The 12,376-nt window shown below is 45.5% G+C and overlaps 1 protein-coding gene across 1 annotated transcript in view; it reads left to right on the top strand.

The window, feature by feature from the left end:
• The first annotated feature begins 231 nt into the window (after positions 1–231).
• TTC17 (tetratricopeptide repeat domain 17) overlaps positions 232–12,376 on the top strand; it is a 54,795-nt gene continuing 42,650 nt past the window's right edge. Inside the window, exon 1 of the mRNA XM_005480136.3 lies at positions 232–462. Coding sequence (XP_005480193.2) covers positions 247–462 — 216 coding nt within the window. The 5' untranslated portion in view covers positions 232–246. The remainder of the gene's footprint in view (positions 463–12,376) is intronic.

Here is a 12,376-nt window from a genome sequence, read left to right as displayed (position 1 = left end):
AGAAGGCGCCGTTGGCTGGGCCCGGTTCCCGCGCGGGGCAGTCGGTACGCGGTGCTCTAACGGTGCTCCAGGGTCCCGCTCCCGCTGCTGGCCGCCCCTCAGCCCGGGGCTGCTCCAGGACTCAGAGCGCTCCAGCCCGGGCCTCCCAGCGCCGCCTCAGGCACCGACCCGGGCCCGCCCCCGCCCCGCTCCGCCCCACCGGCGCTGCCGCACCGGGCCGAGCGCGCGGCACCGCCCGCTCCCAAAATGGCGGCGGCGGCCGTTCCGCTTCCGGGGGGTGCGAGCAGGCCGGGATTGGGGAAGATGGCGGCGGCTGGAGCGTCCGGGCGGGGCGGGCTGGGGCGAGTATGGGTCTTCTCCGGCTGGGCGCTGGGCCTGTGCTCGCTGCTGGCTTCGGGGACGCGGCCTGCCGCTGCCACCACCCACTGGGTGGTCACCGAGGACGGGAAGATCCAGCAGCAGGTGAGCGGCCCGAGGGACGTGGGGCGCTGCCCACCCGGCTGCGGAGGCACGGAGAGCCCCTGTCCGCGCCGTCGCTCACCCATGGCCCTGGTCTGCCCCGAGCTGCGCGGCGCGGGGCACGGGACGCTCGGCCCGGGGCGAAGCCCTGCCTGTTCCCGCAGCCGCTGCAGCAGCCGAGCGCCGGTGCCCGTCGCTCCCGCGGCCCCGGCACAGGGGTCTCCCACAGCGAGCTGGCGTCGCTCGTGAAACGTGGCTTGAATCCGCCGGAGCCCCGGGGCGAGGCATCGGGGAGGGGCGGTTGGTGCGTTGGGGTGAGCGGAGGATGGATTTCGGCTGGAGCTCTGGAGCAGCGGCGGTTCCTGCCTGGGGCCGCTCCCGGGAGCCTCGGGCGCGAGGCCGGGTCCCGCCGTGGTGGCGAAAGCAGCGGGAGCGCGGCCCCGGCTCGCAGCCGGGACCCAGCGGGGCCGGCCCCGGGCAGCCCGGGCTCCTCGCCGCGGGGAGAGGATGCCAGTGAGTTTGCGAATTTTCACATCCAGCCGCACCCGACCCGGCCGCTTTTCCTTCCTGCTGGAAGTAGGAAAGAGAAACGGCGGCGTGTGTGCTCGGTGCCGGAGCAAACGCACGCCTTGTGAGTTCAGTCAAAATGTCTTATTCTAGTGGGCTGTGCCGCATGTTCACTAAGCTGCTTGAAAAGAGTCGATCTGTATCTCATATTTAGGCTTTTTCTTAGCCTTCCTCTTTGTTGTTGAGGGAGCAGTACTAGAAATTTACTTTGTGTCAGATCTGTCCGTTTTCCTCTGGAGTGAAAGAGTTGGTCGCTGTAGCAAGCAGTGTGGCCTTCCCCCTGTACATTAGAGTGGAGACATGAACGTCCATTATCAATTTCCATTTGTGAGGATTTTTAATCGGATTTTCCTGTTAAAATGCATTGAGGTCCTCAGACAGGTGGAGAAGACTTTTCTCTGCATGAAACTCCTCCTGTCTTTATGGTTCTCGAGCACTTTGGCTGTCTGGGTGGATCCAGGCACTCTAACACCCTCGTTAATAATAAATTAATTAATGACACCACTTCCAGCGCTCTCTCATCTCTTTTTGCCACTTAACATAGTGGGGAGGTGGTGCAAGTATATGATAATGGTCTGGAAGCATCTGTGTGTGTATACTGAGTGTATATTATAAAATTTGGGTCAGGTGTTGATTTTGATTATTGCAAGAAAAGCAGCTGTGACTTGGAAAAAATCCAATTAGATAAAAAGGCTTGAAAATCTTATTAGCTAAATTCATTACTTACTTTAAAGAATGGTTTTGTATTATGTCTTTTAACTGATGGTACAGGTAGAAGCTTCCACTATACCATTGTGGTGCATTAGTCTTTTCTGTTACAGTTCCAAAGGCTTTGTAAGCAGGGGCATTCGCATGTTCCCTCTGTCAATTTCTCAACGCCTGTAGGTGAGGTGAAAAAACAGTATCTGTGGAATAGCTTCTCTTAGTTGCATGGTCAAAATTAATTCACCTATTTCCAGCAAGGAAATTCCAATTATAAGTGTGTTTTTACTCGGACTATGAGAAGCTAGATTCTTCAGTACCTGGAATGTAGTGCTGCAAATTGTCCAGTGAGTTTTTTGTAATTAGATTCATTTTGGCATCTGTTACTGTTATGTCCTTGGCTCTCGTGAAAACTGTATTTAGATTTGTGGTTATTGCTGTTGCAAACTCTGCATGGCCTCTGAATTTCCTTTTTTCCACTTACTCGTGTTTTGGGGAATCACTGGATAAGTTTTTTAGTGAACTTCAGTGTTAAGTGCCAAAATGTAGCAGTAGTTCAGTAGTTAGCAGCAAAAGTGACGGTCTCCACCTGTCCAGCAGCAGGCAGGAATTGTTGTCCCACTCTTCACTGCACGGGTGCAGTCACACCCCCTGAGTGCTGCATGCACTTTTGGGTGCCTCTGGATAAGGACATTGCACTCTTAGTCTGTGAGCCCTCCCAGAGGAGAGCAGGCAGGAGGATGGAAGTTCTCGAGGGTAAGACTTACAAGAAGCAGTTGAGGTCACTCAGCTCATTCAGCCTAGCTCTGAGGAGACCTCATCCAAGCCTACAACTTGCTCAAGCAAGGCAGCGGAGGGGCGGGTGCTGATCTCCTCTCTCTGGTGACTGGTGAGAGGACACGAGGAAATGCAATGAAGCTGTGCCAGGGCAGGTTCAGACTGGACATTAGGAAAGGTTCTTCACAGGGTGGTCAGTGACTGGAGCAGGCTCTCCAGGGAAGTGGTCACAGCACCAATTGTGCCCAAGTTCAAGCAGCATCTCAGCAGCACTTGGAGGATTCATAAAGAATTTATCAATTAATTGGTAGAATCACAATATTTCAAAATATTTAAGCTCTCTTCCTAATACCAACCACTTATTAACAGGACAAAGGCCTCCAAATTGACTGCAGAGCATTCCTTTGCTTTAATTTTTCAGAGTATTTTTTATTAGGTTGTTATGTATCATGAGAACTCAGGGGTCCATTCCACCTGAGATACTCTGATTCCTTGGCACTGCAAACCTCTGCACGTTACCTGCTCCAGGGGGTGTTGCTGGTGGTCAGCCGTTGTTGGACCTTGCCCTGCCCATTGCAGGGCTTCCAGCACAGCAGTCCCCAGCTGGAGGTGGCTGCTGGTGGCAAAGAGTGGTGATATTAATCAGCATTTATATGATTTAATTTTGGAAATACTAGCATTCCTAAAGTCTGAAACGCATCTTCAAAGATTACCAGCTTTTTAGAGAGGCACAGGCTTGATCTTCATTTGGGCTACTTCAGTTTATCTGAATGAAGCCTATATAATTAAGGGGTCGGCAGAACTTAATTGACAGTAAGACCCAGACATTCCCACTGCTAAATGAGCCACTATCAGTGGAAATGCAGATGAGCACCAGTGACAAGTGACTTCCTTGTAGCTTTGAGTTTGCTGCTGTGAGCTTTGTTTTCCTTCATAGAAAAAGTGCAGAACCTGTGGTTGAGGAGCTGACAGCAGGAGTCACAGATCCTGACCTAAATACAAAAGATAGTTGCTTTAATGTGTTTGAGGGAAGAAAGATGAGATTATTATAAATTATTGACCTAAAATCTCTTTTAGCTGTTTCTCCTTACGGTACAGCAAGGGTGCAAGCATTTAATACGGGATTGTATTCAAGCATTCAAGTGAGATTGACTTTTCTGTGACCCAGGACCACAGGAGTACCCTGGCTCAGCCTTGATTTCCTAGTGGTACAAAAACCTGGCAGCGTGGCAAAATTAACACAGACCAAACAATTTTCCATATATCATTAAGATTTCATCTAGTAAACAAGAGTACTTGCTAAGTAGGCACTGTTCAAGTTTCTAGTGAGCATTTCTAAATGACAAAACAAATTACTAGCAGTGTATATAATATTTCAGAGTCTCAGCCATCAAGACAAAAGCCATCAAGCTGTATCTGTTGCTATAGTAGCTGGTTTTCAGATCAAAGACATCATTCTCTGGATCAGTTCATGTTCTTTTTTAGTCTACCTTCAAATGTGTGCTCTTGCAAGGCCAGAGACTGACTAATCTTCCCTCTTTAATGAGATTGTATCTGCTCAGTGCACATGTTTATAAGCCATTTCACAACTCACAGTATAAAGTTCAGGCTAATATATAACTGATTTTTGACAGTGCTTGTCTGCCACTAGGGAAGCTAGTCACTCTACAGAAATGCTAGTGTGCTTCCAGGGAAGAGAGAAACTCAGGGTAAACAGAGGGCAGACAATTGTCAGATGAAATGCAATGCAGAACAGTCATTCATGGCTTTAATGGTGGGCACCAGCTGCTACCATGGCTCAGAGACCTGACATATGAGAGCAGGGGGGGGTCTTTCTAGGGATACCTTGATGGAGGTGATTAAAACTGAGCAAGCTAGGGGGGACTCAAAGGGCTGCCTTTTTGTGGACTGCTGTAAACTCTGAAGTTAGGTCAGAATAATTAAACAAAGTACCGAAACTTCCCAGGCACGTGATCCAAAGCAGGATTGGAAAAGTGTTGTCAGGAGCAGAGAAACCATGGCAAGAAATCTGAGTTGGCAAAAAGTTGTTTTAGTTTTAATGTGTTGTCATGTGTTTTGAAGTTCATGAGAGATGATCTGGAGAGGAGAGTCAAAGAGCAATGCTGGTTAACTTATTTGGAACTAAGACAACCTGCTGCTCAATGGATGTGACATCTGAATTTCCTGCAGTGCTGTAGTGTGCTTCACTCTGGCTTAGTCCAGTAGAGAGGAGAGACAGTACCTGCCACTTGTTCATTTGGTTGCAGATTTGAGTGCAAGTACACCTCAAGCTGATTCATGGATGGCTTTAGAGTTATTTAATGCTTTACTCTGTCTGGTATCTGAGTGTACATGTATGCTAACAGGTTGGGATGATAGCAGTGGTCCATGCGCTCAAGAATACAGGAGAAGCTGCCACCCAAACCCAAGGAAAGCTGAGATTCTAGTGCAGCCAAATAAAATGCTATTTGCTGCTTACAAAAGCATCCTCTGTGACGCATTAAGTAGTCACTCAGTCCTATGTTGAAAATGACAGGTGAATGTTTGCTTTGCTCTTACTCTAAAGGTTAGTTTGCTTGGTTGTATGAAATCCTGCTTGACTGAATTTCTGATTGTTCCAGGTCTGTTGTATGCTAAACAACAAAAAACATAAACAAAAACAAGGAAAAAAACCCCCCCCCACACACACACACAAAAAAAATTGTTCATTTTTACTGAAGTGTGCAAGGTGGAGCTATGCCTTCCCCAAAACAGTTGTCAGTCCCTCCTTATGAGGGTGTACAAAGACACCTGGGCTGGTTGGTTTGAATGGTCTGTAGTTTATTAGATGTTTCCCTATCCCTAGCATGAGCTGAAGCAGAATGGTTCTGAGGTAAGGTTTTCTTTAAGGCATAGGTAGGGTTTTCCTTAAGAAAAGGAAAACTTGTTCTGGTTTAGAATGTCTCTCTTGATCACCAGAGGGTCATAGGCCTTCATGTGCTATGAAAAATAGTAATTTAAAAAATATATATCTTTACATTTTCTGCCTTTACATAAGTGTAGGAGAAGTTTTTTAGCCTGAATGTTTTGTGAATGGCTGAGTTGCTTAATGTCCTTGTCCCAGGTAGGCATTTAGAGCTGCACTTCACCAGCCCTGCCTGCTCCCAGGGGAGCACAGCTTATGTCTGTCTGTGTCACTGTGAGCATCACAACTAGATCCAGATTTATAAAAATAGCCCTTGTGGTAGCCTGTATGTGCATCAGAAATGCAAATGTTTCATTCAGTGGAGCCATGGTAGAGAAGTGGCTTCCGCTGCTCCCAACCCAGCAGTGAGAGATTTGCATGTGAGGTGGACGAGCTGAGAGACAGATCCCAAGGGCTGCTGAGCTGCAGCTGCCACAGTCCAGCAGGTGATCTTATGGCAGCTTTTGGCTGCTGACAGAAAAGCTTTAGTGCAGAGGTGTCTGGGTTAGCTGAGCATGGTAATGCACTCCAAGGCAGTTCAGGCTGTAAGTCAGAGTGCTGCAGCAGTGGCTTGACTGTGTGTAGGCAGGTCCTGCTCCTTCCTCAGCTCCTGGTTTTCATACAGCCTTTGTCCTCTGGACACTGTGTTCCCAGGTCCCGTTTCTCTTAGGATTCTCACACTGTATCTCCTGTTTCTGCCACCTTTAAAATAAGGGTTGGACAATCTGAAAAGATTATATGAATCACCTGTTTCAAACTGGCTGTTCTGTGGTGAGAGTTGTGCTTGGTGCCTGGAATGCCTTCCCTTTATTGTGAACTTCACAGCTGAAGGGTGACCTTGGAATTGGCCCAGGCACAAGTTTGTATGAAGACCCCACCAAAGCCCAAAAGAGCAGAGTCAGCAAGAACTGATATCCACTGTTATTGCTTGTACCTGCTTTAAAAATACACTGCTGGATAAAGTAATTTCCCTCAAAGTTTAACAGAAAAAATGAATGGGTTTTCTGTTATTCATTTGCTGAAGAAGTTACTACTCAGGGTTAATCTTTTTTAGATCTCTTGTAGCTCTAATAATTAATCTTCCTGTCTGTGCTTTCAATATTAGAACACTTGAAAGTTTTAGGATTTGGCAGTGAGCAGACATCAAGAACCATTCTGCTTTTATGAAAAAAAGTACTTGCTCATTACAGATGTAATCTGAATGATCTCTCCATCTCTTGTTTTGATTCAGCTGAGCATATGGCTACTGAAAAATAAAAGCCTTACCTAAAATATACAGGTTAGAAATTTGTACCCTTAAATATGACTAGTGACACATTGGACACATGGTGTTCCTAGTAAAGTCTTGTTTCCCTTTGATGTGTTTAGATCTGTTACCTAGGATATTCATAGCTTGTGTGATGTCAGTTGAGCAGAGCTATTCAGTAATACTGCAACTTTGTTAGGTTTTATTTCTGAAGTGCTACAAGTGTTTAAAATTTGTGTTTTCCCTGTAGCACAGCTAATATTAATAATATCAAAATATCTAGTGCTGTTTGTTAACAGGTTCTGCAGCAGTAAGCTTTTAAGTGGCTCAATACTTATAAAAACTCATTTCAACGTCATTTTTCTGTGTGAATTTTTCAGTGACAACCTTGGAACAAGTACCTTCTGACACTGCCTACTCATCATTTGGATGAGTCAATTGATTTTCCAGTTTTGTAGATTGTCTCGCACTGAAACCTGTACAGATTTCTTGTGGCTTCCTCAGAAATGCCATGTAGCATCATGTTGGAGTGTAAAGTATCTCGAGACAGCAAGAATATACCAAAAGACAAGCACTAGTTTTCAGATCCTTCACTCCCCCTCAAGACTGCAAGAAGTTCCAGCCCGTTGGAGGAGGAATTGCCTTTATTTTGTACAGAGACAAAACATCCACTGCCTATAAAACAAATATGGGGAGCCCATATTTCTATATGCCATCATTTGATACAGTGTGTTTTCAGCTTCTTTCTCCAATAATCTGCCTTGTGCATGTAGTATAATGCTTTTAGGATGTGCAGAAGCACTAACAGCAGTTCTGATTTTGATGTGCCTGTGCCTCAGTTAACAATGGGGTTTCCACAGTACTTTGAAAAAAAGCCTTACTTAAAAATAGTTGACTGAGGCCTTCATCGACCCTCATTTTAAAATAATTACTTCCTAGTGCAATGTAACTGGATTGCTGGGAAAAATATGCTGGAAGGTTTGGCAAAACTTGCAAGTCTAATTGCTGAGAGACTTTGATATATGGAGGTAACATAGCAGACTCTAAAACTTCAGGGTTTGATTCAACTCAATGTCTTTTTTCATTACACAAATTCTGTGTGTTTCTTGCTGAATCAGGTTCTTGGTGTACTTTGTGACAGTGAATAAATTTGAACTGTGCTTTATAAAGAAACTTTCACCTTTGGGCAAAGTTGAACAGAAAACACTTATTCTAAAAGTGTTTTACTGGCAGGCTTTCTGCAGTGTAACTACAGTAGCTGTCAAAGGTTCAAAGACAGCTTTTCAGCACAACTTTTTTTTTCCCTGTTTACTGTGTTGGAATTGAAGTTAAATTCTTGCATTTCAAGCACTTCATCTTGCATGTCACAGTTTCAGCACTTTAGAGGAAGAGTAAATGAATGTGGTGCTTTGCTGTCAGCCACACACTTGGAGTTAAAAATGAGTAAGTTGGACAAAGCATCTATTCTGGTGCAGGAGTCTCCACTCTCCACACCACGAGGCTGTTTGCTGTGCAGGTTGACGTCGGTTCTGTTTCATCCCAGAGGAGCCTTAGGAGAATTGGTTACATTTTGAAAAACATGATCCAAGTCACAATATCTGTGTATTTTTCGCTCCTCCGGCTCCCAAATCAGGTGACAAGGCACAGCAGTGTTTGTAAGAGCACAAGCATGACATGAGTCTGAGTGAAACCAGTATCCTCTGAAATCTACCTGGAGTCTTGTTGTGGGAAGGAAGGGCATAATCCAGTCTCTAGGGATCCATCAAATATCTGTTATTTGGACTGTTGTATTTCTGACTGAGTGAAGCTCTAAGGGCTTTTCCAAGTCTTTGGGCTATGTTGCCTGCTCTTTGAATTTTAATAAGCAGCAGTTCACAAGAAAGTTCTGATTATTTTGTAGTTTTATTCAGGGTGTAATTTTCCTGGTTTGGGGATGTGGCTGCACAGGAAAGCAGGAAGATGCCAGGTGGAACTTGAGCACAAGCAGCATGAGGGAAGTGTGAGCATCCATGTAACAAGCCCTGCAGGGCTTCAAGTGTCTTCCTGATTTCAGCACATCCTGCTTCCCACTTACCTTTATCACTGCTGCTACTCATATCTGTGCTGTGCAAGTTATGCAGTTGCAAACCTTTGTTTGCAACTTACTGTATTCTTCATGAGGTGTCACTACTCTCCTCAATGGCAAGCACAGTATTGGTTCTCTTCACAGCTCAGTATGTCAGCTTTGTCTTTTTCCTGCTGTACAAATGGCTGGCACTATGAAGAAAATGTGTTTGATGTAGGGATGGGTGTTGTAAAAAGCTGGATAATGAGCTGTAAGTCTTCACAGTGTTGCTGACTGGATCTGAGATTAATAAGTTTCAGTTCAAAAGCCATCTGTCTGTCACTGCAGAGAAGGGGGTAATGAAGAGCTTACCAGGTGCCCACCAAAGCTGCTTTATCACTCCTCTCCTCACCTGCACAGGGGAGAGAAAATAAAAGAGAAAGCTCAAGAGTTTGGATAAGGACAGGGAGAGATCACTCACCAGTTACCACCACAGTCAGCACAGACTCAGCTTGAGGAAATGAGTTAATTTATTGCAAATCAGACCAGAGTGGGGTAATGAGAAATACAAGCAAACCTTAAAAATACCTTCCCCTATCCCATCTTTTTTTTTTCTGAACTTAATTCCTGATTCCCTACCTCCTCCCTCCTGGGTGGTACAGGGGGATGAAGAATAGGCATTGTGGTCAGTTCATAACAGAGTGGTTTTACCACAGATTTTTCCAAGAAGAATTCCTCCTCCAAGGAAGAACTCTTTCCTGTACTCCAGTGTCATGTCCCTTCCACAGGAGAAAGTCCTGCATGAACGCCTCCAGTGTGGTTCCTTCTCATGGGCTGTCACAAACTGTTGCAGCTCAGGGTCTCTCCCACAAGATCCCATCTTTCAGGAACAGGCTGCTCCAGTGTGGGTCCCCTTGAGGGTCACAGGTCCTGCCAAAAATCCTGCCCTAGGATGGGCTTCCCACAGGCTCTCAACCTCCTTTGGGTATCCACCTGCGGTGTGAGGTCCCCCCTAGGCTACGCGTGGATCTCTGCTCCCTGATGGACTGCAGGACACAGCCTGACTCATCGTGGTCTTCCCAACAGGCTGCTGGGAATCTCTGCTCCAGCACCTGAAGCACCTTCTCCACTCCTTCTCCACTCACCTTGGTATCTACAGAGCTGTTTCTCTTGCATTTTCTTCCTTTTTTCTGGCCACAGTAACTTCTTTTCCCTTCTTGTATGTGTTATCACAGCAGCACTGCCACAGTCACTGATGGGCTCGGCCTTGGCCAGCAGCGAATGTGTCTCTGAGCCTGCTGAAGGCTTCCCTGTCACACTAGGGAGAAGCTTCTGGCAGCTTCTCACAGAAGGCACCCCTTGCCATGCAATCCCAATGCAACTACTAAAATTCTGTGTTAGGAACTTTGTGTTTGCACACTGTTAAAGTTAACTTTCTACTAGGCTGAAGGATTCTGCTGTTATTAAAAAGTACTTATTTGCTGGTGACCAACTGAGTCAGATGTGGAAGGGAGAATCTGAAGACTGAAGAGAAATATCCTTAACTGGGATGATTTCCTGGTGGATCACCATAACTTTATGAATTAATTCAGTGATATTGCTGTTCGGTTGTTGAAACTTTGGTTTCTGCTGCCAAGTAATAGTTGATGAGAGTGTAGTACTTATTGCATTGCTTTCCTGTCAACCCACACACATTGGGTTGGTAACATACTGCTCTAAATTCTCCAATACTTATTTCAGACTTCTCATGAGACTGTCTTGCCAAAAGTTAAAAACAGAAGGCGACCCTGAATATGATTCTGTTTCTGAATGAATGATAAGCCAAGATCCTTCATCTTTCAGAAAAAGATTTCTGATTGGTGACGCCTGCATAACTTTCTCCAAAAATGCCCAGATGCTGTTTGTCACTGAAAGTAGAGCTTTCTGATAGTTGACTTTTCCCTCAGTGACTGTGTAGAATCATGCAAGCAGCCTTTAGATGTCAGATGAGCAGTGCTATTTTGGAATGGGTAATGAAGTGCTTTAAACATAGTGAAAATTATTTTCTTTGCAAATTAATTTCTCATTCATTTGCACATACCGTGGTAGTTTCTTTAGCAAGTGAGGCATAAACCAGTGCCACATTCAGTGCATAACTCTGTCTTTGTGTGCAACCAGTTCAGACTGAGGTGGGGCCCACAGGAGGAAATGGGAAATATGACCATGAATAAAATGCTGTAGACTTTAATACTTCAACTAACAAAATTATTAGATTTTTTTGAAATGGTATTTTCTGTGCTTCTCTGCATCATGGTGGATACTTGGTCATCCTTTATTTGCAACAGTTGAATACAGAATCTCCAAATTCACAGTGTAAAAATGGATTAGTGTCAGTAGCACCCATTATTTTCTATTTGTCTGGTGATATAAGAGAATTAATCTGCTAAGGAAGAAACTGAGTTTTTTTATAACTGTTTGGACTGTATAGGTAGCCACCCATCAAAGTGGCTCCATACTAGAAGAAGCCCTGCAACTTTTGCTTTGGAAAGGAATACTTAGCCAAATTCAGCCAAAACCACCCTTAAGGTTTTAGTAAAAGGAACAAGTGTTTATATCTCAGAGGACAAGGTCCTTCCTCAGTCAAGAATCTTATAACAAATGTAGATTTCACAGTCAGTAGTCCAGAGAAAGTAGATTTGAGCTTCTTCTCTGACTCACCAAGAGAGTACAGCCTAAGGTATAACCTGTTGACAGGACACGTTAAGATGACCAGAAAATATGCTGGAGATGCAGTTCTCTGCAGTAAGAGAGTGTAACAGAAATTTGTCCAAGCTACTTGGAAAGGTGACAGAAAAGGAAGAACTGTGGTTTAGGAGGCAAACTTTTCCATTAAATTGTAATGTCAGGTTTGCACATTTGTCAATGGGGGTGGACAGCCCATTTAGAGGTATCTGTGCTAACAAACAGGTAAGTGCTCACATCTTCATGCAGCAGCTGGTTCTGTGTCCTGAAAACTTGAATGGAGCCTGAGCAGATCCAGGAAAAACATCTGGCTGTAGACCATCTAAGAGTCATGTTAAAAGTGTGAGATGTTGCTGTCCTTGTCACCGTGTCTCTTCATTCTTTCATCACATACTCCTATTTCCTTGTTTCTGTTCTCAAGCTCATTGAATCCTTCATGAACTAATTTAGTTTACTAGTTCAGACAAAACAACCAGGAGGGAGTTGCATTCTGTTCAGCTCCTGAGTTTGGGTTAGCTTCCAGGAGATCCTGGTGGTTACCACAGCTGGTGTGCAGCCATGTGTACTGCTCTGACGCTGACACAGGGCAGGAAACGGGGCTGCAAGCTGGACGGGAGCCTTTGCATCAGCTCAGCTGCTGCTACACCGCCTGCTCTGCTGTAGGGACTTTCCCCACCCAGTGAGGCAGCAGAGTTTGGCCTGAGGGCAAGGCTGGGGTGTTTCAGCCGTGGGTGAAGTGCTGCAGTTAACTGAGCCCAGCCAGGGGCTGGTGCGGAACTGCTCCATCTGGGACTTGCCTCTAATGTCCCTCTTCATGGAGCTGGGAACTCCTATGCATAGCTATGGAAGCTGGAGCATGGTTTATGTAACAGAGTCTTCAGTCTTCCCCTGCTTCCCTCTTGATTTTGTTCCTTTA

The sequence above is a fragment of the Zonotrichia albicollis genome, chromosome 6 (genome assembly GCF_047830755.1).
Source record: "Zonotrichia albicollis isolate bZonAlb1 chromosome 6, bZonAlb1.hap1, whole genome shotgun sequence".
NCBI classification, from domain to species: Eukaryota; Metazoa; Chordata; class Aves; order Passeriformes; family Passerellidae; genus Zonotrichia; species Zonotrichia albicollis.
Note: the sequence above shows the minus strand (reverse complement) of the source record. Positions and strands in the feature narration are given on the sequence as shown.